Raw genomic sequence first — 27,826 nt, 5'->3', positions numbered from 1 at the left:
TTTCATCTACTTTATTTCCTGTAGGATTTAAATCTCAGTCTTGAGTTACTTAATCAGCCCGTTCAAGTACTGTTTATATGTGGTAGGTTGTGAGTGACTTTGGTGTTGATGACTATGCACCTTTCAAATTGTCTGCTCGAAGGCTGAACACAGCAACAGCCAACCTTTTTCACCTGGATATAGAATACCACTTTTGTCCAGCAATTACATTAGTAATTGTAATAGATGCCCCAGATAGTTCCCTTTATGGTTAAGTTTTGTTTTAATTTGAAATGAAGCTCTGGTTTCTCTGTATTTACGATGCCTTCTAATTTCTCCTTTTCTAGTGGCAAGGAGTTTTGTCTTTAAAAATTCTGATTTTTACCCCTTTAGGGTAAAGTAGATCATCAAACTAATTCCATGATAGCTTCAATACTTAGTTGTGATTTTAGTAAGTACAAAACCATGTCTCTTGTCAGTTAGAAGGAAAATGTGCAGAAACACTGTAAACATTACCTAGAAATTTGGTTCAGGCCATCAAGCACAACCCAACTTTCTCCTTTAGGCATTTTAGAAGACGCTGTTGCCTGTGTCTTCAGAGTTTACCTGAATTAAGGGAATGTATTATTATAGAGACACATGAACATGAGCTTTGGAAACTTAAAAGCACACATACTGTGGAAGTATGGCCTGATCCCTTTAACCAGAATTTACATCCCAAACTGACTGAGCATGAGACACTATCATCATCTGAAACCCTCTCATTAAATATTTAATCTGGTTTTTCTCTTTCTCTTCTACTCCCATGGTGACTCAGCATACGGTCAGGATTTCTTGAATGGTCATCACAGTAGATTTACTTGAAAAATACCTCTGAAAAAGGCCACAGGCCTTCTGAATGGATCATTGAATCCAACCACATAGATCACTTGATAGATTGCTCAGTGTACTCATATGTGGTTGTATTAACTATCCTCTTTGTTCTTCCTCTCCCTCCTTTCTGGGAGGTTCTGGGGGTAAGACTGCAGCCCTCCAGGAATAGGGACCCTGGCCAGGGCCCACCCAGTGTAGCACTTACCATAGCACTCCATGTAGAAAGCTGTTTTGGGATATCTGGCACCTTCGTGAGATTGCAAACTGGAGTGCAGAAACCAGTCCTCATTCAGTGCTTTTCATTCAGCATATGTAGATCCTGTACCTCCAGGTACCAAGCACCAAAGTAGGCACTGGGAATGCAAAGACAATTGTTAGGATGTGGTCCCTGCTCTCAAAGAAACTATGTTTATGAAGAAAGAAACAAATGTGACAAGCCTACTAGTAACATTTTAGGTGTTTAATAAGGACCACTTCAGTAAAACCCTGTAACAGAGACTGTTAGCATTTCCTTTTTGTCAGTGGAAAAGCTGAACCTTCACAAAATTACTTAACTTGTGCACGGACTGTAACAAGGTAGTTTGAACACAGGCACTTCAACTTTAGCATTTGAACTCTTAGCCAGTATACTAGATAGCCTAGAGGTGATAATAAATTAATGTATTATAAAATCACAAGGAAGGAAGACCTAATCTCTTTCCTTGGGGGACAAGGTGAAGTTACCAGAAAGTTTTTACAGAGTTACATGTAGGATTGTACCAGGCAAAGAGAAGGAGGGAGAGTCTAGGAAAGAGGAAATGGCATGGGGAAAGCACAGAGATGGGAAAGCAGGGCCTGAGACTTAGCAGTTTAGGACCAGGCTGAAGGATGAGGTGTGGGATTTGTGGAAAGTGAAGTAGACTAGTTAGGCAGAAGTTATGGATGAGTTAAAAAAAAAATTGAAGTCTATCCTAAAATAATATAGCAAGTCTTTCAATAATTTTAATCAGAGGAAGCTTAATTCGATTTTTTTTAATTCTGATGACGTATAGAAAAAAATTGACCAGCCAGAATTGGTAAGATTGGTCTTCAAGGAAAAGCAGTCAGTCTTAGAGGAACCCTAGATTTCTGACTTGAGTGACATTGTTGTCCTAGAAGCATTATAATTTCATTATAACCCTTTTAAAAAATAAACTTCCAGCATGTATCAAGAGTCTTAAAAATGTTTATACTTTTATGCTAGTAATTTCATGTCTTGGAATTGGCTTAAGCAAATAATACAAATGCAAGATATATGCCGTTTGATCAGCATTTATGATATGAGTTCAGAGTGCTTAAAACATATTGGTGAAATTGAATAAAGAAATAAATGATTGACTGGTTGGTAGAAAATAGTGGAAACATTGGAAACAGTACACTTAAATTTAATGTTCATGTACGTTTACTACGTAGTTATGAATCCAGTTGTGGTTCTGAAAATTATATAATTACATGTAAAAATGTATTGTAACTTAAAAAAAAGCAGAATAGGAAAATATACTTAGACCTATGTTTAAATAAACTTGAAAGAAATACATCAAATCATAATAGTGGGCCAAGTGCAGTGGCTCACACCTGTAATCCCAGCACTTTGGGAGGCCAAGGCAGGCAGATCACTTGAGCACAGCCTGGACAACATGGCAAAATCCTCTCTACATAAAATACAAAAATTAGCTGGGCATGGTGGCATGTGCCTGTAGTCCCAGCTACTCAGGAGGCTGAGGTGCGAGAATCTCCGGCCACTGCACTCCAGCCTAGGTGACAGAAGGAGACCTGTGTCAAATAAACAAAAAAAATTATAATGGGGGGATTGTCCTTCTGTTCTCTATTTCTTCAATATTCAATATACTTAGTTCATTTTCATGATGGAAAAAGGTTAAAAACTTTGAGACTGTTCATTCTGGACTAATGTTAGAAATATCTGAAACATCAGAATGACAATAAACGGTAAACAATTGGAAATAGGCTTGGAATTAAACTCTGGGTTTATACACTGGAGACATTCAGTAAATGTTAACTGAATTGAAGTTCTATCCATTTTCCTTCCCTTGGGTCAGGATCCCAGAATCCTAATGAAATGTATTAGAATATTAGAAGTTTTACCATTATTTGAATATATTAATGAGGAACAAAAACTTCTTCCCTAACACAGAAGAAACATTGATTGCTCTCTTTAATACTGATATTATTTTTCTTATGTGGCAATTCTTGTTCAAGGGCCAAGGGTCTGCTCTCACTGCTTTCAAGTATTTTAAGTTATTATCTTTTTCTTTTCTTTTTTTTTTTTTTTTTGATAGTGGGTCTCACTCTGCCACCCGGGCTGGGGTGTATGCTCACAGCTCACTGCAGCCTCGAACTCTTAGGTTCAAGAGATCCTCCCACCTCAGCCTCCCTCATAGCTGGGACCACAGGTGTGCACCACCATGCCCAGCTAATTTTTATACTTTTTCTAGAGGTGGAGTTTCCCCATATTCCCTAGGCTGGTCTCAAACTCCTAGGCCCAAACAGTCTGCCCACCTCAGTCTCCCAAAGTGCTGAGATTACAGGCATGAGCCACTACGCCCAGCCTGCTTTCTAATTTTTAATGAAATAGAATCCATAGGCATATTTAACCTATTACTCTTTTTTTTTTTTCTAATAGAGACATGGTTTCACTGTGTTGCCCAGGCTGGTGTTAAACTCCTGAGCTCAAGTAATCCTCCTGCCTCAGCCTCCTTAAGTGCTAGGATTATAGGTGTGAGCCACCACACCTGGCCTCACTTATTGAATTTTGATGGACTTTTGACAATCCAGATATTTTCTAATGAAAGGATTTCAGTTCATTAGCCTAGTAATGCTCTATGCTAACTGGACCACACCAGGTACATTTTGGTTTAAAGATTGCTTCTTTGGGAGTGCAGAGTAGCATTTTGAAGAAACAATTGTTTCTCGTTGTTACTGTAATAAACTGGAAACACATTTAAAGTAGGGGTAACGTGAGGTGCTCCCTCCACTGTTGCCATACCATGAGGACAGGAACCATGTCCCCAGGATATAGATTAGGACTTGATGTTTTGTCCAGCCCAAGTATCTGTGAATACAAGGATGTGTGAATTCATATTTCACAAATTAGTCATATAAACTAGTGCTTCTCAGAGCATAGTTCAGTTCCTTAGCAATTTTTGCAGACTAGTGTTGGGAAGAAAATCATTAATTTCTACGTTATTTACTAGACAATAGAGGGTTTGGACTGTCATTCAAAGTGAACAAACAGGCAGAAACTTTGGTGCGGTGTCATGAGGATAGCCAAGGGTCTACCTACTGAAAGGAACTCCACACCAACTTTTCACAAAATCTAAAATTCCTACTAGAGCCTGCTCCTCAAGGGCCTCCTTCATGAGTTACATATACCTTATCATGTGGACTTGAGGAATTATCCATTTCCTAAGGGATGTTTCATTAATTCATTCAATAGCAATGGTAGTAGGACCGCCTGAGAAAATGGAACATAGGAAGATAGATTTAATATACACACATGGCAAGGGAATATGGATATAAGAAAAGCTGGAGCATAATCCTTATGGGCCCTTTGAAATTCAGGGTCACCTGAAGGAATCTAAAGGCCAGGGCAGTAGGGGGGAACATCAGAGTCAACTCAAGCCCCTCCTTCAGGGAAGCCAATAGAATCAATGTCAAAAGAGACCACAAGAAAGGACAATGTGATGTGGCCTTTTCACTCAAGGGAGTTGCCATGACGAACAGTATCTGGAAAAAGAAATAATGATAATTATGGTGTATTCACTGTGTGTTAGGAACCATTCTTAATACTATGCATGAATCATCTTTTTAACATTTACAAGAACCTTATGAGATAAGTACAATGCCTATATTCATTTTACAGGTCAGGAAACTGAGGCATAGGCAGATCCAAAGTCCTTGAACCTTCACATTATGCATTCTGACTCTGTAGTCCTTAGACCTTGCTTTTAAGCATTATGTTATACTGCCTGCAGACAAACTTTATATATTTCAGGGCCTCTGGGGAACGACAAAAGAAAAATGTAAGTGTATGCCTGGCAGAGCACAGTCTGTCTGTGATGCCAGATGTCTTCTACCTCATTATCTGAAGTCTTAGAAAATATGGAACATACTATGACTCGTCAGCACATGGACACATAGAGGGGAATAACACACACTGGGGCCTATTGGAGGATGGAGGCTGGGAGGAGGGAGAAGATTAGGAAAAATAACTAACGCGTATTAGGCTTAATACGTGGGTGGCAAAATAATTTGTATAACAAACCCCCATGATACAAGTTTACCTATACTACAAATCTGTGCACGTACCCCTGAACTTAAAATAAAAGTTAAATAAAAGAAAAAGTCATCTTGTCCTAAGATATTTGGCCTAAGATAGCTTTGAGGACCCTTATAACCCCAAACCTAAATCTTTTATCTGACCCAGAATATTTTCTTGGGTTAAGGTTTCTTGAACATAAGGGATTTTTTTGTTGCTGTTATTGTTCTGAAGTCTTAGCCAAGAAATATTTTCTTCTTTTCTTTTTCTTTTTTGAGACAGAGTCTCACTGTATCACCCAGGCTGGAGTGCAGTGGTGTGATCTTGGCTCACTGCAACCTCTGCCTCCTGGGTTCATGCAGCTCTCATGCCTCAGCTTCCTGAGTAGCTGGAATTACAGATGTGTGCCACCACACCTGGCTGATTTTTGTATGTTCAAGAGAGATGGGGTTTCACCATGTTGTCCAAGCTGGTCTTGAACTGTTGGCCTCAAGTGATCTGCCTGTCTTGGCCTCCCAAAGTCCTGGGATTACAGGCATGAGCCAACGCGACCAGCCATCTTTTCTTTTTAGACTTGCTACCTGAAACGTGGGTAGCTGAGCAGAGTTACTTGGTGGCCTTTGATCCCATTAGAGAGTTCTAAATTGTTGGCCTAGATCCTTGAATGAAATCTGATATTAAAATAACACCAAACTGAGGTCATAGGAGATTTGTAGTGTAATATATACCCTCTCGATAATCAAGACAGAGGAAAAATAAAATGAGTTTCAGTTGACTTCATTTTTTTACTTGAAACTTTCCTTTCACTCTTGGGTGATTTGTAACCCACATCTTCACATATCAGGGACACAGCAAGACATAAAATCCGTAATTCCAATTTGAGATTTTAGAAGCTGTCGGAGCTTAGTAAATAGCACCACTCTCTTAGATACTCCAAGGAAATTCAGTGAAAAATACTGCTAATGAATTTAAATTTCTCCAAGTTCAGGTACTGCTCTGACGCCATCTTCCCACACTATTTTATCTTCCATGAGTCTTCAGTCCATCACACTTGTTTGGCTTTTGTTGAGGCCTGACCCAATGACCTCATGTTTACAAGATGGACGTGGGCCAGGACTAGGACCCTCTTTAAATTCTGCATTCTTGGTGCCCACTTGCCCAAGCACCACACAGGACACCGCGGGGCTGCAGAACTGATTAAGATACGGCCCTTATCCCTAATACTGTTAGCCCAGTGAGGGGTACATACATGAACCAGTGGATGTTGTTGTTGTTGCAAACTGTAGATTAAGCTGTGCTACACATCTTTTTTCCATTTTCTGTAGCTGACTACATAATGAACTCAAAATGGGGGGAAGAAAGGTCATTTGGATGTAAGATTTCTTTAAAATAACTTACAGCTTTTGCTGAAAGTAATATTCAAATACTTCTCTATCAAACTCTCAGAATTAGCCTAGGGAAGGGTATTTTAAATGCTGTTTTTTACCAACTGGGTAGAAGAATGATACTCTCCACTTTTTTGTCTTCATTGAAAATAATAATAAATGCAGAGGTAAAAGTTTATGGACCTTGAGTGGACTTACCATTTTACTGCTTTGAAAGTGCTTTCTTGCCAGGCTCAGTGGCTTACATCTGTAATCCCAGCACTTTGGGAGACTGAGGCAGGCAGATCACTGAGTTTGAGACCAGTCTGGGCAATATGGTGAAACCCTGTCTCTACAAAAAATGTAAAAACTAGTTGGGCTTGGTTGCACGCCCCTGTAGTCTCAGCTACTCAGGAGGCTGAGGTGGGAGGATTGCTTGAACCCAGGGGTTCAAGGCTGCAGTGAGCTGTGAGCATGTCACTGCATTGCAGCCTGGGTGACAGAGTGAGACCCTGTCTCCAAAAACAAAAAAGCGCTTTCTTAAAATTAAACTTGTAGTCAGTCACATTGTAACTTTGGACAGAGGAAGTTAATTTCCGCTTTGGTTTCTAAGTTAGCTTTTTGGGAATCACACTGTAAAATTTCATGATCTAGTTCTTTTTTTTTTTTTTTTTTTTTTTTTTTTTTTTTTTTTTTTTTGTTTGTGAGGCGGAGTCTCGCTCTGTCGCCCGGTCTGGAGTGCAGTGGCCCGATCTCAGCTCACTGCAAGCTCCGCCTCCCGGGTTTGCGCCATTCTCCCGCCTCAGCCTCCCGAGTAGCTGGGACTACAGGCGCCCGCCACCTCGCCCGGCTAGTTTTTGTATTTTTAGTAGAGACGGGGTTTCACTGTGTTAGCCAGGATGGTCTCGATCTCCTGACCTCGTGATCTGCCCGTCTCGGCCTCCCAAAGTGCTGGGATTACAGGCTTGAGCCACCGCGCCCGGCCAGGTCTAGTTCATTTTTAATGGTCCTTAGTTCTGCAACTGAACTTTTAAGCAAGCATGACGCTTCAACCTGCTTACTTTGTCTCTGTTTGGTAAAGTCTGTTTGGATGGTGGGGGAGCCATTCACCCAAGGTTGTCACTTGTTTGCTCTGTTTATCCTAGGGGCCATCTGTATACAATGTCTAGAGTTTACAAAGGGCCATTCCATTGAAGATGTTTATTACAGAGCCTTGCTGTCTTTCTATCGTGTTAGATACATTCCTGTATTTTCAGTCAGTGGACTTTTTAAGAGTAAATAATTTTAAAATATTCTTTTTTATTTTCTTTTTAATTACAGAGCAAAGAGATTGCATTCCAACTTCATGAGGATTTAATGAAGGTTCTTAATGAGCTTTATACGGTAAGCACATAATCTTTCTTCTTTTCTAGAATTCTTGGGTTAGAATTCTGGTTTGTAAAAACACTGCTTATTGTAGTATTCATTCCAAGCCAGCGTGACAGTGGATCCTCATCTGCTTGAAATACAGGAGCAAGTGGATAGGTGTACACAGCTACATTCCTTTGCCACTCCATCCCGATTTGGAGAAATTGTACTCAAATAAATTACCTATCTATCTGTCTGCATACACACGTGTATACACAATTAGCACACTTTAAGAAACTAAAGTATAGATGTCTCCATAAGACACGTTTTTAACTGGATTTTATGTGATCTCTACATATATTGAATTCGAGAATATTTCGTTTAAAATTGATGCCCTTGTGGCCAGGCGGGGTGTAGTCGCAGCACTTTGGAAGGCCGAGGCTGGTGGATCACTTGAAGTCAGGAGTTTGAGACCAACCTGGCCAGTGTGGTGAAACCCTGTCTCTATTAAAAATGTAAAAGTTAGCTGGGCATGATGGGATGTGCCTGTAATCCCAGCTATTTGGGAGGCTGAGGTGGGAGGATCACTTGAACCCAGGAAGCAGAGGTTGCAGAGCCAAGATCGCACCACTGCACTCCAGCCTGGGCAACAGAGTGAGACTCTATCTCAAAAAAAAAAAAAAAAAAAAAATGTTGCCGTTAGAGAACTTGAGCAATTTAGGTTGTGTTATTCTGGTGCTTTCTTTTTTTTCCACATTTTAGTTCAATTAATTGTTTGGTTAATGACATATTAAAATTGCTTTTGAAGGATATCCATTTTTTTGCAATAATTTGCTTTTTTGACTTACATTTTATTTAGGGTACTTCATGTAATCATTAAAAATTAAATAATTTAAAACTACTTTATTAAAAATAACTAAAACTAATGATGTTACAAGTTGGAGTTAGTAATATATTCATGTAAATATTTTTCCACACTTAATGATCATGTTATGAAATACTTCTTTTGGGGGATATTTTATTTTAAGAGAATAAAATAACAATAAATGAGTATATTAATTTATATTAATGAAAGATATTTGGATTTTTATTGCACAAGATTATTTTGTTTGTTTGTTTTTGAGAAGGAGTCTCGTTCTGTCACTCAGGCTGGAGTGCAATGGTGCAATCTCAGTCACTGCAACCTCTGCCTCCTGGGTTCAAGCAATTCTCCTGCCTCAGCCTCCAGAGGAGCCAGGATCACAGGCATGTGCCAGCATGCCCGCAAGTTTTTTTGTATTTTTAGTAGAGACGGAGTTTTGCCATGTTGGCCAGGCTGGTCTCAAGCTCCCGGCCTCATGTGATCCACCCACCTCAGCCTCCCAAAGTATTGGGATTACAGGCATGAGCCACCATGCCCGGCCTGAATTGGTTTTTTTATAGGCAAACTAAACCTGAAACTCGAAAGCACGTTTCTTGATTTACCAATTCCGTTTGTTCCTAAAAAGGCACATGTGTAACATACAGTTTTGTAAATTAAATTTTTAATGCTCCTTTGATACTTACTAATTAAAGAAACTTGTAAGTTAAACTTTTATAAAATGATTCTTTATAAAATGAACTTTCTAGTTTTTTTCTATGTGTGTGATAAATCTATTTTTATAAAGCACATTTACTACATCTGTGCATATAAATTGAATTGACAGTTTCTGTGTGTTAGTTCCTCCTTCAGAAACTTTCGACTCTGCATGCAACCTACAAAAGCCTCAGGTTAAGAGATTATATCTATATACCAAATGCCTAATGAAACTGATTTTTACGTGATAAAGGCCAATTTCTAGCTCCTGCCTTATGTGATTTGTTAGTTTCTGATACCCTAAGGTATCAACCATTTCTAGAAGCCCAGTAATTTAAAAGTTAAATGACCTTTGTATACCTGAGACTTCCAAAGAGGAACAAGCAGAAATTCTGTGTTGTCTTCCATTGAACTCTTTTAAGATGAGGACGTTGTGGCACTTTCCTCATGGTTCCTTTTGCTTAGACATTGTTTTACCTAGAAATAGAAATCAGTCCTTAATACCTTAAAAAAATAAGTCTGCCGGCTGCCATGCCATCATGGGTTAGAGCCTGTTGATTATGGTCTGAAAATAGTAGTAGTACTAAAGACAACAGTGACGAAGATGAACTTGACCACTGAATACAAGAAAAGTCAAAAGAGTGTCCTGAAAATTTTATCTCAGTGAGGGATATATATAATGAAATTTCTCCTAGATCCAGCCTATTGATTGCACCTAGACATTTTGCAGACTCTGTAGCGTTCAAGTAAGTAAGCTGACACCTCAGAACTCTTATCAAATATCAGCCCAAAAGCCTGAAAGAGCCAAGTTCTACCAAAGGCCACCAGGGTTGGAGTGACCCTGTCAGAGTCATTTAAGCTCTCAGAATTGGTTGAGGGATTAAGGGATAGGGCAGACAAGCAATGAGGTTTTAATGATGTCATCTGTAGATCACTCTGAGCTCCTGGGAAAAAATTTTACTTTAATCAGAGAGCATGCTCAGCAAGGCCAGAGGTCATGTTCTGTGGGGAGAGAACTTCATATCACTCATGCACATACACACACCCTCTCCCTTTTTATTCTAAAAGGAGATGCTGTTTTTTCTGTCTTACACATTATCTTCAGATACACAAACTTTGTCTTGTTCAAATAAAATCTATCCATTATATTAATACTTCAGTTTACATTAGGGAAGAGGCGAGATGAGGCATATTTGAACAGTGGAACAATATTTGGAGGAATGTAGTTTAGATTCCCCATTCAACTACTCACTGGTATTTTTGTCATGAACAAATAACCTAGTTGCATCATGCATAGAATTTTGTAGAACTGATGATGTAATAGTGATTGTTGAAGTAACAGGTATAAAATACATAGCCTCAGGGAATTGAGGATGCTTTTTAATTGTCTTTTAAATTACAGTCAACCTTAGTGGTGGGTGACAGCCTTATGTTTGGACTTCCTTACCCCAGAATATTGTTCCCACAGCAATTGTTGATTATTTCAAACATTTTATCAGAAGGATTTGTCTCAGATAAAATATATATGCTCAGGAAGGAGAAGAGAGAGAGATGCCCTATGGTATTTATACATTAGAATGAACTGAGTTTTACCAGCCCAGATTGTACGGATGATGGGATAGATATGATATCATATGATGATATGATAGATATATAATACAATAGAGCACAGTTTGTGTGGACATGGCATGAAGTCCTGGGCTTACAAGCAGAAGACAGGATGGTGGCATTAGAGTGGCTACTGAAAGAAGAGGAAAGGCTTTGAAGACTTGCAGCTCCTTTACTATATTTTTGCCCAATCTTGCCTTTAATTGCCGATAAAAATAAGGCCTCAAATGGTTTTAAGCCTCTATTTGAATTCTTAGGTGACTACAAAGGACAGCCAGAGCAGTTAAGATTAGTTCAGTCTTCACCAGCTACAGTGGCTCATGCCTGTAATCCCAGAGCTTTGGGAGGCCAAGGTGGGCAGATCACCTGAGGTCAGGAGTTCAAGACCAGCCTGGCCAACATGGTGAAACCCTGTCTCTACTAAAAATACAAAAATTAGCTGGGCGTGGTGGTGGACACCTGTAATCCCAGCTACTCAGGAGGCTGAGGCAGGAGAATCACTTGAACCCAGGAGGTGGAGGTTGCAGTGAGCCGAGATTGCGCCACTGCACTCCAGCTTGGGTGACAAGAGTGAGACTCCATCTCAAAAAAAAAAGGAAAGAAAAGAAAGATGATTAGTTCAGTCTTGAAGAGCAAAGGTTCTCAAAATAATGACATAAACCAAATAGATGTTTATATTCTCTCTCACAAAAAAAAGACCAAAGATTGACAGTACAGGCCTGGTATGGAGGTTACATAAAGCCTTCCAAGACTCAAGCTCCTCCTACTGCTTGTTCAGGTAAACCCCATTGTAACATTTGTCCTTAGAATTCAAGATGGTTGCTAGAACTCCAGCCATTACATCTGCATTCATGGTAACAGAATGGAAAAAGGGAGCCTTGCCTTTTAAGGAGACTCCATAAAAGTCTCACACAAGACTTTGATATACATCTCATTGGCCAGAACTTAGAACATGGTCCCTCCAGGCTGCAAGTTAGGTCTGGGAATTACAGTCTTTTAGCTAGCCAGGTCATTGCTAGCCAGTTTTTTAAAAATGGGATTCTATTCATTTGAAAGAGAAGGGGAGTTATTTGTAGTTAACTAGCCATGCCTGCCAGAGTAGCTAACATTTACTGCATGCTGATTATGCTTGTGCTAGTTATTGTGCTAAGCATATTATTTGCATTATCTCATGTAATCCTCACAGGACTTCCATGAGGTAGTTATTCTCATCATCCTCATTTGACAGACGAGGAAACTAAGGCACAGAGGGACTTGCCCCAGGGTGCACAGTAAGTGGTAAGGTGGGATCTCAAGTCCAGGACTGGCTGCAGAGCCTCTACCCTTTACTATCTTTTTATCTCTATTGCTGTAGTTGTGGGGAACCATTTTCTAAATAAGATTTCTAAATATTAATGCCTCCCCCACAACACAGAGAACATAAGCAGTTTATCTCCAACTGATTTATAGTTTTTATAATCAATGGCGTTAATGTTGCTTTAACAAAATGTAGGTGACAAATTGAACATGTGGCTCTATGGCAACCAGTACTTCTTAGACATGTGTATTTAAATGACTTAACAGGTGGAATTCATTGGCTAAAAGTGAAAGGGTGAACCAGGATCCCCAGACTCCCTTTCTTAGCCTAATTTGCTAATTCTTTTTGAGTTAAACATTTGAAAGCAAGCTAAAGGATAGAATTAGCAAGTTTGGGAGTAGGGTTAAGAAACCAGGGACACCGTCATGCTATCATGAAACAAAAGTAACTGGACTGGCAGTCAGCAAGCTTATATTTGAATCCCAGCTTCATTAATTGTTAGTTGTGTGACACTGGGAAATCATTTAGCTTCTCTGGACACTTGTTTCAGTCTGAGTTCTCTATAGATACAGAACCAACAGAATAGGTGTCTGTGTGTGTGTGTGTGTGTGTGTTCGCGCACACATGTGCAAAGTGATTTACTATAAGGAGTTGGCTCCCACAGTTATGGAAGATGAGAAGTCCCAAGATCTGCAGTGAGCAAGCTGGAGATCCAGCCAGGAGGGTTAATGGTATAGTTCTAGTCTGAGTTCAGGACTGAAAACCAGGAAAGCCAATGGTGTAAGTTCCAGTTCAACTCCAGAAAAAACCAATGTTCCAGCTCAAAGACCATCACACAGGGAGAGTGAATTCTCTCTTATCCAGCCTTTTTGTTCAATGCAAGTCATCAGTGGGTTGGATAAGACCCACCTATATTGGAGAGGGCAATCTGCTTTACCCAGCCTACTGATTCATATGTTAATCTCATCCAGAAACACTCTCACACACAGCCAGAATCATGTTTGACCAAATATCTGGGCACCCCACAGCCTAGTCAAGTTGACACATAAAATTAATTATTACGGCATCTGACAAGGCACAAGAGTATAATGGGGAAGGGTCAATGCTTAAATCACAGCTCTGCCCCTTTCTGGTGCATGTGACTCTGTGCCTCAGTTTTCTCATCTGTAGAATGGAGATGAAAAAATACCTCTTAGAGTTGTTAAAAAGAATGAATGTTCTAAAGACAAATGGAAACACTTTGCATGCTTGCTATGCTAGGCACTGTGAGATGTACTGGGGATATAGCTGTGAATGAAAACAGACCAAGTCCTTCCTCTCAAGACATTTACATTCTAGTGAAGAGAGAGAGAGAGAGGCCTTAAATAAATAATATGGCAGGTGTAAGAGCTAAGAGGAAAAGTACAGCTGAGTTGATACAGGTAGAGCATTCAGAACAGTGCCTGTCACATGGTAAATGTTTAAAAAACATTAGTAATTAGTGTTAGCCTCCTCATCATCATCACCCTCTTTATCAAGCGAATGGGGATGGCCGCAGCTTCATGTCAGCCTCACCAAGTAAATGCAGATATCAGGAATGATTTTAACAGTAATTATAGATGTTTTTTTACATATATATGAATTTTTCTTATGATGACTATGTGATACTTTTGTACCAAAAGAAAAAAGGGAAGGTAACTTCCCTAAGAAACTACATTGATAGTAAATGTTCACAGGGCTGTGATCGGGGAAGTGGAAAAGTAAAAGGCAAAAACAGAAAAATGGTAACACAAAGGTTAGAGGGAACATTCAAAACAAAATGTGCCTTCATCAGCCCAGTAAAGAGGTCATATGAAATGGGTTTAAAGTGTTAAGCCTGTCCCACTACTAAAATCTCAAAAGGTTATGCAGTATTTTAATAGAAAAACCATGATTTGCCCTTTATTACTATTTCTTTACTTTCTCTAGGCATTACAGCATTACACTCAGCATTTTACAAAACAAGGAGTTGACCACTCTCAGTCAGCTAATTCTAATCAAGATTAACACAGATGTCATGATAAATCCATGTGAAATTGATTGTTAATTGTATGTAATTGATTATCACACTCTGTGCATCAGCAGCACACACAGCTAGCCAGAGTCAAGAGGTAATCTATCCTCAAGTTCCATTACATCAAGAGGAAAAGAACTGAGGAAATGAAGATTTATCCAACCCTTGTACCATGAGGGCAAGCACATTATCCCATTTATTTCTCACAGCAGCACTATGAGGCAGGTATGCCTAATCTCAGGCTTACATGTGGGAATTGGGGCTTGGAATAATTAGCTCAGGGTCACACAGACAGTAAATGACTGATCCAAAATCTAAACCCACTTCTGTTTCCAAGGCCCATCAGTTCCTCACTGGGCAGCTGCCTTAGAGAAGGACGTGCAGAGGAGGTGGCAGGAGGAGGTGTAAACCTGAGCTAAAGGATCAGTAAAACTCTCTATGACAGACACTTGTGAAAACATGAGCTTTCTAGACTCTTATATGGCTTACAGAATGGGCAAACCCAAATGACTTTGTGTAATCGGCTTTCATATTAGGATATGAAGCCAGGTGTGGTGATTCACATCTGTAATCCCAACACTTTGAGAGGCTGAGCTGGGAGGATCGGTTGAGCCCAGTTTGAGACCAGCCCGGGCAACATGGCAAAACCCTGTCTCTACCAAAAAACAAATAAATTTAGCCAGGTGTGGTGGTGTGTGCCTGTAGTCCCAGCTGCACAGGAGGCTGAGGTGGGCAGATCATCTGAGCCCAGGAGGTCAAGACTGCAGTGAGCCATGATTGTGCTACTGCACTCCAGCCTGGACTCCAGCCTGAGTGACAGAGTAAGATCCAGTCTCAAAAAAAAGAAAAAGAAAAAAAATTTAGGATATGTTCATTTTGGGTGTAGCCTTTCATTTAGCTTTAGTGTTATAATGTAAAATTTCCTGTTCAGTGTGCGTTCATACACAGTGGTTACTTCTAAGGATCCATGTCTTGCTCCATTCAGCTTTGTTTTCTTCCTAATGAGCGCTAAATCCAATATGCCTGTATTAGTCAGTTTTCACACTGCAATGAGGAAATACCTGAGACTGGGTAATTTATAAAGAAAAGAGGTTTAATTGACTCAGTTCCCATGGTTGGGAGGTCTCAGGGAACTTACAGTCATAGCAGAAGGCACCTCTTCATAGGGCAGCAGGAGAGAGAATGAGTGCCACGTGAAGGGACAGCCCCTTATAAAACCATCAGATCTCCTGAGAACTCACTCACTATCATGAGAGCAGCATGCTGGAAACCACCCCTGTGATTCAACTATCTCCACCTGGTCCCGCTCTTGACACGTGGGGATTATTACAATTCAAGGTGAGATTTGGGTGGGGACACAGCCAAACCATATCAATGCCTAACAAATGTAAATGGAGGATGGAAGCTGTCCTGGTACAAACCCAGAGGTGGGCTGAGTAACTTTCACAGGAGCAGTTTCAAAAACAGTTGATGTGAGCACAGAATCCAGCCTGGCCTTTATGTATCTTTGAAGCCCTTGTCTCTTTAAAACGTTTAAATTAAAAAAAAAAAAAAAAACTAATTATTTTTCAGAGGGAAAGAAAAGATGCTGTTTATTATTTCAAGCCCTTACTTGAAAACAGCCTCTGAGGACTGCGGAGGGAAACTTTGTTGACTGGTTTTGTGAGCCTCCCACAGACCAGGAGCTAATGTATCCTTCTATAAAGAAGAAACATGCCCAAGGCAAGGTTGAAAAGTCATTCCGAGAGCCCAAGATACTTGCCACCTCGTATCGGAAGATTTTTCTCTGAGCCTCAAAGAGGTTTTTGACCTTGAGAGGGGAGGCGTGGGGGTTACGTATTTATTTTAGCTCAAGGGCATTTTAAGAATTTGAAATATATATTTCTGTAGTGAAAATGAAAATTCATTTCTTTGAGACAGACTACAGAGGCCTGGGTCTCAAAACAAAACACTGAACAAAGGGAAATAAGGAGTAGGAATATGTAAAAAGCTCCCAAACTGAAAATCTCTTTGGAGTACCACATTCTCCATGATGCCTCCTGGAAAACTTTTTTTAAAACACTCTATTTAGGGACCTTGGGCTGACAAAGAATTTCCGTACCTCCTTCCCCTGGCTTTGATTGCTAGACACTTCAATGGAAAGAAAGAGGGATTGGGATCGTGTGACTCTCTGCGAGGAACTTCTGAATTCTAATCTTGGCCTTGACACACACCAACTTTGGAGACTGGATTAGCTAATTTAACCTGGCTTTGTTTTCCTGCCAGAATGATCGAGATTAATAAAATGACCAATTCAAGGATCTCTGAGAAGAACTGTTTGATAAGAACTTTATATGTAGACATGCTTGAGGGCGTTCTGATCAATGATGCTAGCTGCTTCCTACCTCCTGCTTATAGTTTCATTTTCTTTCTGATATTTAAGAATTAGTTATGATTAATGTTTATATACCACAAATAAGGCTGTCTTTTATTAAAAGAAGTGAGCTATATGAACCCCAATGTAATTATTTAGCTTAGAAATGAGAATGTGTTAGAAAGTATACTTTAGTGAAAAAAAAATTCTAAAGAATGTTTTATATCCAGAATCCTTCTCAACGAAGTCTTTTGTCCAAACTATTATATTCTGAAATACAGTATTATAATCTTTAAGTGATTAGAATGCTTTAATGACAAATGTCTTAAGCAGTTTCTAGTACTAAATATATATGATACTTGCCAAAATAAATTAGAGGCATTTTCCTTGGATTTTACTGTTCGAAATTGGACCAGAAATGTTGACCAGTAGAAATGTAAAAGATCACGAGAAGGAAATCAAGCTCTAAATCACTTGTTATCATATGATCCAATTCAACATATCTTAACTCACTGGCATGGTTTTCTAACTCACATGATTATGTGAATTTGATCCTACCATAGTTTGATAGCATTTGGGGACTGAAATGGACCTTTAGGAATGTTCAAATTAAGACCCAGGCACAGTGGCTCATGCCTGTAGTCCCAGCATTTTGGGAGGCCAAGGCAGGCAGAACACTTAATGTCAGGAGTTTGAGACCAGCCTGGCCAACATGGTGAAACCCCATCTCTACAAAAATACAAAAATTAGCCAGGCGTGGTGATGTGCGCCAGTAATCCTAGCTTCTTGGAAGGCTGAGTCAGGAGAATCGCTTGAACCCAGGAGGTGGAGGTTGTGGTGAGCAAAGATCATATCACCACACTCCAGCCTGGGGGTCAAAGCAAGACTCCATCTCAAAAAAAAAACAAAAGAAATGTTCAAATTAACCTCCTCATTTTGGAAGAATATCCGGAAAGCTCAGAGAGATTAAGTGATTCACTTTTGTCCCAGAGCTAACTCATGGCCAGGTTGGAACTGAAACCCAGGTTTTATTTTAATTCAGATTAACAAGAAGGTTCTTGTGAGGTGTGTGCTGCTATGCTAGGAGCTTCAGTTGAGACAGTACCAGTTCAGGAGGCTTTCAGTCTAGCAGAAGTGCTCAAGTTAAGAAAATGTGGCACATATACACCATGGAATACTATGCAGCCATAAAAAAGGATGAGTTTGCGTCCTTTGTAGGGACATGGATGCAGCTGGAAACCATCATCCTTAGCAAACTATCACAAGAACAGAAAACCAAACACCGCATGTTCTCACTCATAGGTGGGAACTGAACAATGAGATCACTTGGACTCGGGAAGGGGAACATCACGCACTGGGGCCTATCATGGGGAGGGGGGAGGGGGGAGGAGGGAGGGCTTGCATTGGGGAGTTATACAAGATATAAATGATGAATTGATGGGTGCTGACGAGTTGATGGGTGCAGCACACCAACATGGCATAAGTATACATATGTAACAAACCTGCACGTTATGCACATGTACCCTAGAACTTAAAGTATAATAATAAAAAAAAAAAAAAAAAAAAAAAAAGACATAATAACAGCTAACCTTTGTGCCAGGTACTGTTCGAAGCACTTTACATAATTACTTATTTATATTTTCCCAACAACCCTGGGAGGTAGTTGAGGCACAGAGATGTTAAATACCTTGCCCAAGGTCACACAGCTAGCAAGTCTCAGACGAGGTGGTCTATGCTGTTAGCCCACGTGCTGTACTCCCTTTTTACTGGTGAACATAGTGTGGGTACATAACACGGACTAGTATGTACCCACAGATAGGTTCAGGCAGAGGACTTTGGAGATCCAAAGAGAGGGGTCCATGTTGAAGACTGAGAAAATTGCAGAGAGGAAAAGGTCTACAAGGATAGCCAGGATTTCAGTAAGAGGAGAGATGAAACAGGGGAAAGGCATCTGAGGAAAAGGAGCAGTGAGAGCCAAGGCACAGAGTTGGGAAAAAGCATAAGGTGCATTCGTAGAATCTCTCTCTGGAGCCCTATCTAGGGAAAGAGGGAAAATCAGAAGTTGAATGATTTTGGAACAGCTACTAAAACAAGATTGCAAAGAACACAGGCAGCAAAAAAATGGTTAGACATCTAGTCAAAAGCAGTTTGCAAACTCAAAAAGCTCTCTTGCACAGATTAACAAAGGCCTCTTATTTCTCTTTTTTTTCCTATTGTTCCAATAAAAGGAGTGAGATGTATTGTATTTGAGGCATAGAATATATGTGTCAATTTCTGAACCACTTTTCTTTAAAAGAAAAGGATTCCACAGCAGCCTTTCCCTTTTAGTCGATGCGGCAATTCTGAAGGTATGGGGCTTTTATGATTTCAAGATTCTGAAGTATCTTGGGTCCTCAGTGTAAATATTTAATATACTAAACCTTGCCATATAAAGGTCGAATACACACATGTAATGTTGAAGCCATGTGAAACATTTCCCTGAGAAGAACTAAATATTTAAAGTTGCAGGTGACTTGGAAATTCTAGTAAATGGGTGGCCTTTCATTATGCATGTGCTTTCCCCTTCAACACTGCCAACTACTTGAAACTTTTCCTTTGCCACCAAAGGCTATTGCTTAGCTCCTGCTGCCACTGTGGCCCTGGTTAATACCTATTCTGGCAGGGCGCGGTGGCTCAAGCCTGTAATCCCAGCACTTTAGGAGGCCAAGACGGGCGGATCACGAGGTCAGGAGATCGAGACCATCCTGGCTAACACGGTGAAACCCCGTCTCTACTAAAACAATATATATATAAAAAAAAAAAACAACTAGCCGGGCAAGATGGCGGGCGCCTGTAGTCCCAGCTACTCGGGAGGCTGAGGCAGGAGAATGGCGTGAACCTGGGAGGCGGGAGCTTGCAGTGAGCCGAGATCGCACCACTGCACTCCAGCCTGGGTGACAGAACGAGACTCCGTCTCAAAAAAAAAAAAAAAAACTATTCCCTGTGCAAACTCTTGGATATTTGTTTCAGTAGTTTAAACTTGTATTTCCGTGCCTCAAGACATTGTATGAAAACTGCTTTTGAAATAAGAACTTTCTGAATGACCTTCTCTATCACCGACTTTCCCTGTTGACTTGTTGGGCGTGATTAAGTCTCTTTGCAGCTCAGTTGCTTTGACCAATAAAACAAAGACCATCCCTCAGCTCCCTGGCCTCTCAGGTGTGTGAGAATAAACAAGTGAGCACTAGATGGGCTAGAGCTGTTGTGGGTTGAAAAGATTTTCTTAGTTTGTTCCGGCTGCTGTAACAAAATACCACAAACTGGGTGGCTTACAAACAACAGAAATTTATTTTCCAGTTCTGGAGCTGGGACATCCAAGATCAAGGCAGCAGCAGATTCAGTATCTGGTAAAACCCCTTTGTGGCTCATAGACAGTACATTCTTGCTGTGCCCTCACATGGTTGAAGAAACAAGAGGTCTCTCTCACACCTCTTTTGTAAGTGTACTAGTTGCATTCATGAGTGCTCTGCTCCCATGACTAATCACCCCAGTTATGTCCCCCTAATCCCGTCATCACCTTGGGGAGTTAGGATTTCAACATATGAAGTTGTGGTGGACACAAATGTTCAGCACATAGCAGATATGATAGAAGAGTGGGGTACTTTATTAATTGTGTTGCATTCATGAAGCATTCACTGTGTGCCAGTGATCACTGCAAGGGCTTGACATGTATTCATTTATTCATTTTTTTGTATTCATTTTTCCAACCTTACAGGTAATATTCTTATTCCCAATTTAGAGGTGAGTAAAGCAAGGAACATGGTATACGACAAAACTAGCATTTGAACCCAAGCATTCTGATTCCTGGGATGAACCATTATAGCTGTTCAGAAATGGAGTGGGCTCTCTTTTAGGACAGTGCTCCTCTCTTCTTTCCGGGTGGCTGCCAGCAAGTATGGAGAGAGGGGCTATGACTTTAAGGTCTTAGAATTTGTGGAATACAGTTACTCCACATTTGTCCCAAATCTCAGAATTTGTGTCGTGTCTCTAAACCAGATAAATGGAAAGTACTAAAAGCATTGTTGCTTCTGCTCTGAAATTGTTATAGGATTATTTCTATTGCATCCAAGTCTTAAACACCGAATGGCTGGGGGTGGGGTCTTTCAACAAATAATACAAGTCCTGAGCATGGCTGAGTAACACACAGCCCTGTCATCAGGGAGCTAGACTAGTGAGATATGTCAATGTACAGTGTTGGGCACCAGACTAGATAGAGATCTCTATGGCTCTGGGCAAGCAACTGAAGCTCCTAGCATAGCAGCACACACCTCACAAGAATCTTCTTGTTAATCTGAATTAAAATAAAACCTGGGTTTCAGGAGACTTCCTGAAGAAGCTGACACCTGAATTTAGTGATAAAGGATGGATGGGAAAAGCATTCCAAAAAGAGGGGAGTGTGTGAGGGAAAGCACAGATGTGTGAAACATTGCCTCTGCAGGGAGCTCCATACACTCTGATATTGCCAGAGTGTTAGCAAATCATTGATGTAAAAATAAATGAAGCAGGCCAGGGGCGGTGACTCACGCCTGTAATCCCAGCACTTTGGAAGACCAAGGCAGGTGGATCACTTGAGGTCGGGAGTTCGAGACCAGCCTGGCCAACATGGTGAAACCCTGTCTCCACTAAAAATACAAAAATTCGCTGGGCATGGTGGCTCATGCCTGTAATCCCAGCTACTAGGGAGGCTGAGGCAGGAGAATCATCTGAACCCAGGAGGTGGAGGTTGCAGTGAACCAAGATCTTGCCACTGCGCTCTGTCCTGGGCAATAGAGCAAGACTCTGTCTCAAAAAATAAATAAATAAATAAATAAATAAATAAATAAATAAAGCATTAAACTGAGATATCTTAAAATCCCATTTCCTTACCATTCTCTCTTACCCCACTACAGTGAGTACTCAAGAGAAAAGAAAGGAAAAGAATCTTTTGCTAAATTAGAATTTATTGGATAAAATACCATTTATTTCATGTCGAAATCTCTGATAATTGTGAAGTGGGCAGATACTGTAGTATAACACCAAATTGATAATTATGTTTATAAAAAATTATGAACTAATGAACTAGCATAAATCAATAAAGAAGAAAACATAATTGGATTTCTAGTAATAGAACATTAATTAAGTCAAGACAAGGCCTATCTGTTGTACATAGTAGAGGGCTTGAGAAACTTTTGCTGAATATGAATGTTGATTAAGAGTTCCTTAGAGATAAACAAAACCAATAACCCCATCTATGACTCAAAGACTTAAATTAGAACCTGCCTCCAATAACTGCTGGAAAGAGCAAGGGCAGATTAAGATTTATAAGTACACTTCACTTTCATTACAAATAGAAACATTTTCTTTTTAATAAAGCATCAAACAATTTATCTTCTTTAGGGTAAGTTGATCCTTTTTCATTAGTTTTATTAAAGTACCAAAATCTCATGAAACTAATTGTAATTTATGTTAACATTTAAAAATCATGGTTAAATTTAGCATTTTGAAAAAGATGACTAATGCCCTGATTTAACTTAAATGTAACCATCAAAAATAGAAGCATGTAGCATATCTGTTAAGTATATCAGCCCACGCCTATCAAATAGCTCTTGGGTTTTCCTCCTTAATGAGCACTTGATGATTGATCAATAATCAGTTTGGGAGCTAATTAAAGTCACGAGTAATAGATATCCCTGTGTAAGTTTCATCAATTTAACAGTGTGCTAGACAGACTGTAGGGGCATTGTTCATTTCTAGATAATTTCTGTACAGCAAAGCAGATGAGTTACGGCCTCGGAGCCCATGGAGAATTCCAGGAGGAATCTTATATCCCTGGCATAGCACGGTGGACTCCTTGCTGTCTCAAGTCAACAGAACCAGAAGGAGATAATTAGTATAATTTGTTGTTACACTGGCTTTTTCTTTTGGTTAAAATTTACCTGCCAGTTGGGCACAGTGGCTCACGCCTGTAATCCCAGCACTTTGGGAGGCCAAGGTGGTAGATCACTTGAGATCAGGAGTCCAAGACCAGCCTGGCCAACACGGTGAAATCCTGTCTCTACAAAAATATAAAAATTAGCCGGGTGTGGTGGCAACGCCTGTAATCCCAACTACTTGGCAGGTTGAGTCAGGAGAATCACTTGAGCCTGGGAGGAGGAGGTTGCAGTGAGCCGAGATCACACCACTGCACTCCAGCCTGAGCAACAGAGCGAGACTCTGTCTCAAAAAAAAAAAAAATTATCTGCTATCTACCCTGACACTGAGAAGTATGTTATGTATGTTTCCCCAAATAATAAATTATTTTAATTATTATGAGATTAATATTTGAAATCATGGATTCGATATCAATAGAATTTTAGAGTTAGAAAAGGCCTGAGAGGGCACATAAACCAACCACCTCCTTTGTAGGAGTTAGATAAATCTTGCCCTAGAGTCACACAGTCTCTGCATGGCAGACTGAAGGCTCCAACAGAAAATAAAAACTGGAATAACAGTATGGACACTGCTTTCATATACTACTCCTAAATGTCATCCTACACTATTTCCTCTGAGCTTCATCAGATATTCTCATTTTAAAGGATATATTAAAATTCTCTTGAAAGGAAGCCTTTTGCACCCAGAAGTTATGCGATCAATTTTTCCTTCTATGATCACGCCTCTACTTTGTACTTTGTCTTTCATCCCACACTTTTCAAAGTGCCTGAGGTATAAAGTTAGATTTGATTGTCTCCCTAATTTTGATCCTGTGGAGAGACCTCATGTTGTCATGTTGTCATCTCTAATAGATGAGGCTTATGCTGAGGACCAGAAAGGCTGAGGTTACAGAGTTATTTTGCAGCAAAGCCAGGACCAAAATCCAGGTTTGTTGTTCATAGACCTCTCCATTAAAAATGCTACTCTGTAAATTTATTAGGGGCAAAATCTCAGTATGCTATGGTGTTGCAGGACTTTTCCTTAGTTCAGCTAAAGACAGGGTTCTTTGTCCCATGGCCATGAAAAATTTAGACTCACAGACAATTTGAATGGTAAGACAGGGTTTTATTTGGTGGAAAGGAAGAAAAGGGGAAAACAGGAACTCTGCATGAGCCAGTGTCCCATGCTCCAGTGCTTCCCCCACTGGAAGATTGAATCTCAGGTTCTATACAGGAAGAGGAGGGACCAGCTCCTTCCCACTGCAAAGGGCCTAAACTTCCTGAGGCTCCACCCTGTGAGCAGGCCAGTTGGCGTTTCTCCAGTGACCCCCCTCCCACCTGGCTGTGTCAATGGCAGTATGAGATACTTCCATTTTTTTACAAATAGTTAAAAATTCTGCTTCATCAGTCAGATCTCCAGATTAAGAGAGATCCTGAGTTTGCCCCACCATCGGACTGCTTTGTGGATCAGAAGAGAACTGGTTTATCCAGCAGCCAGGCATGGAGCAGCAGGCCTGGGCCAGCACAGAGTGACCCAGGGCAGTGCCCTGACCAAAGCCACAGACCTAGCTCTGCACATTCGTCACCCACTCCTGCCCCCGACAACCTACCACAAGCCCTCACAGTCACTTTTGAAATTCTGGATGACGTGATTTCCTATTACAAACAAGTGACATGAACTTTCAAAGCAAAAAAAAAAAAAAAAATTCTGCCTCGTTTCTTCACTTATTATTGATCTTGAGCACATTTCAAACATTTCTTTAGCCTGTCTGTGAATTTTCTGCTGCATTAATTGACCCATCTGAATGTATGAGTATTAGTGCTTTTACTTTTTAGCAGTGTACATATTTTCATATAATAAATATTCATGTAATTTTTGTATCAGACATTTTATCTACATTACTTTTTAGTCATTTTTTATCATTATGCAAAGTATGCATAGAAGGGAAACATCACATTGTACTCCATAAATATGTATAATTTTTATGTGTCAATTACAAATAAAAATATTTTTAGGTCCCCAAAAAGGAAAAAAAAATGCTACTCTGTATGATTACTCCAGAAACAAAAGTGTTAACACTACACTGAACAGAAGCTGATTATTTCTGTGATTTTTCTTAGCCTTATTTCTTCCCTTTGCATATGTGGTCTCTATTTTTCCCTTTGTTTTGCTTAGTCTCTGTATCTCTTTTGCCCTGTCATTTGGTTACTTGGCAGTCCCTAGCCAGCAGGGTGCAGTGTCGTAGACAGTGCCTTTTGTTCAAAGCATTTGTTTGGATTATAAATCTAATTTGATGATAAATTCAGACTGTTATGCTGATTTCATTTCAATGGAGTCACAATGTATCTCAAGTTTCCTTTGATAAAAAGACCATATCTCATGCTATTTAATTGTTCACCTTGGTCTGTTTGCTCATTCTAAAGAGTTTTGTGGCCAAGTGCAGTGGCTCACGCCTGGAATCCCAGCACTTTGACAGGCTGTTGGGGGGGTGGATCACCTGAGGTCAGGAGTTCAAGACCAGCCTGGTCAACATGGTGAAACCCCATCTCTACTAAAAATACAAAAATTAGTCCAGCATAGTGGAGAGTGCCTGTTATCCCAGCTACTCTGGAGGCTGAGGCAGGGGAATTGCTTGAACCCAAAAGGTGGAGGTTGCAGTGGACTGAGCTTATGCCATTACACTCCAGCCTGGGTTACAGAGCAAGACTCCATCTCAAAAAAAATAATAAATAATTAAGACTGGGTGCAATGGCTCACGCCTGTAATCCCAGCACTTTGGGAGGCCGAGGTGGGTGGATCACAAGGTCAGGAGTTCGAGACCAGCCTGACCAAGACGGTAAAACCCCATCTCTACTAAACATACAAGAATTAGCCAGTCACAGTGGCAGGTGCCAGTAATCCCAGCTACTCGGGAGGCTGAGGCAGGAGAATTACTTGAACCTGGTGTGGGGAAGTGGCGGAGGTTGCAGTGAGCCGAGATCACGCCACTGCATTCCAGCCTGGTGACAGAGTGAGACTCTGTCTCAATCAATCAATCAGTCAATAGAGCTTTGCTAAAATTTTTAACATATGTACTGATACGGTTTGGCTCTGTGTCCCCACCCAAATCTCATGTTGAATTGTAATACTCAGTGTTGGAGGTGGGACCTGGTGGAAGGTGATTGGATCATGGGGGTGGTGCTGTCTCATGATAGAGTTCTCACAAGATCTGGTTGTTTAAAAGTGTATAGCACCTCCCACTTTGCCCTTTTCCTCCTTCTCTGGACACATAAGACATGCCTGCTTCCCCTTCACCTTCCACCATGATTGTAGGTTTCCTGAGGCCTCCCCAGCCATGCTTCCTATGCAGCCTGTAGAACTGTGAGTCAATTAATCCCTTTTTCTATATAAATTACCCAGTCTCAGGTGGTTCTCTATAGCAGTGCAAGAGCAGAGTAATATATAAATGGAAATATTACTGATTTTCTAACTTTTACCTCTATTAGAAACAACAATCCCTCCAATCATGGAAAAATTATTACCTGTTATTAAAATGAATTATTTAATGGCATTCTTTTCAAATATCAATAGCTGACATTTACTGTGCACTTATATGTCAGCCTCTTTCTTCTGTGCTCTTCATATGTGTTAACACATTTTATCCTCCCCACTACCTTAGGCAGTGAGTAATATTGTAATTCTGATTTTACAGTAAGAAAATTGAAGCACAGAAAGGTTAGGTTACTTGCCAAAGATCTCACAGCAAGTAAGGGCAGAGGCAGGATTTGAACCCAGGCAGTCCTTCTCATGAGTCTGAGCTCTTAACCATGAGTATGCTACTTCTCAAAGTGAATTGTCCTGTAAATGCTACTTTGCAAGTATAATTGAAGTTTTGTAAACTTTGCTTTCACTGATTTATGAAGAGCCATATTAACCCAGGGAGAGAAGGTGGGTTTGTGAAAGTTTATCATTATAACAGTCCTGCTGACCACTTGTGACCTCAGGGATCAGCAACTCTTTCAGCCCCGATGCTGGGAACAAGAAAAAAAAAGACTTTCTAGTGTCACTTGCAGGCCTTAAGTGGGAGGTGGGGATGGGATGGGAACTGAGAAACAGAGACATCCATTGTAGGTATATGTTAAGGGCTGGCTTCTCATGCCTTTACATCCTTTATGTAAATGAAATATATTATCCATTTTTTCTCTCCCTAATGGGCTTCCGGACTTAAATATAAGCTGATTACAAAGAAGCCTGGGAATTTTTCCCTACCTAATTCCCACTCAGCCTTCCCTGAAGTCCAGCAACTGCCCCATCCCATCTCTGCATATATCCACTTCCTGTTTGTAGTGCAGTAAGAGTAGGCTGGACTTTGTGTCATCCCTACTGGGGAGAGATTATGTCTTTCATCTCTAGTCTGAAGGCCTAGCACAGTGCCTGGTATTCTGACACTCAGTAGCTGTTTGGTGGATGAATAAATAAAATCAGTATACATTGCACCCTGAAACCTGGGCTAATGTCTGCCTGATTTTAGAGTTACTGTCACCATACATTGAAAAAGGTGCTAATTATAAGAGGTGTGTGTAGATAGGCCAAAAGCATTTCCAAAGTGTGAATTCAGGAGTGTTTTATAAACATGTAAGTGTGTTTGCAGTCGCCTCCAAGACCATCCTCCCTGATACATTATTTTAGTTTTTATGAGGTTTGGGCCAGCCCAGTTCTCAACATGAAATAGCAAAAAGGCATCTGTTGGTCTGCTTTTATTGTACCTCAGTTCTCTCTGCTGCTTTGGGAGACAGTGGCCTGTACCTGTCTGCTTAGAGCCTGCCTATGAAGGCCCAAAGCTTGCACTGTTACTTCTACATCATACCTTAGACACTGTCAGGAATCATAACTAGCCACCATGCTGTGTGCTTACATTCTGTCATTTCATCCCCATTTTACCTTGGAGGAACTGGAGCTCAGGGACATTAGGAAACTTGCCCACTTAAGAAATGGTGACACTGGAACTCAAATCCAGGTCTTCTTGGTTCCAGAGTCTGTGTTCATCAGCAGGTTTGGCCAGGTATACTAAAGAGCAAGAAGACTGGAGATTGCAGATGTAAAGATCATGGCACACAGTGTCCTGAGTGTTCTTTTTGAGGGAATTCCTGCCCACTACCACTGTTTCAAGTCACTAGAGAGACAGCTTGCCCAAGGAGAGGCTATAATCTGGAGGGA

General features: G+C 40.4%; 1 protein-coding gene across 1 annotated transcript in view; it reads left to right on the top strand.

Moving 5' to 3' along the window:
* SRGAP1 (SLIT-ROBO Rho GTPase activating protein 1) overlaps positions 1-27,826 on the top strand; it is a 319,302-nt gene that overhangs the window by 172,971 nt on the left and 118,505 nt on the right. The window contains exon 4 of the mRNA XM_010386925.2: positions 7,831-7,893. Coding sequence (XP_010385227.1) covers positions 7,831-7,893 — 63 coding nt within the window. The remainder of the gene's footprint in view (positions 1-7,830; positions 7,894-27,826) is intronic.

Source organism: Rhinopithecus roxellana, chromosome 10, assembly GCF_007565055.1.
Source record: "Rhinopithecus roxellana isolate Shanxi Qingling chromosome 10, ASM756505v1, whole genome shotgun sequence".
Classification (NCBI taxonomy): Eukaryota; Metazoa; Chordata; class Mammalia; order Primates; family Cercopithecidae; genus Rhinopithecus; species Rhinopithecus roxellana.
This window is presented reverse-complemented; position numbering and strand designations above follow the sequence as displayed.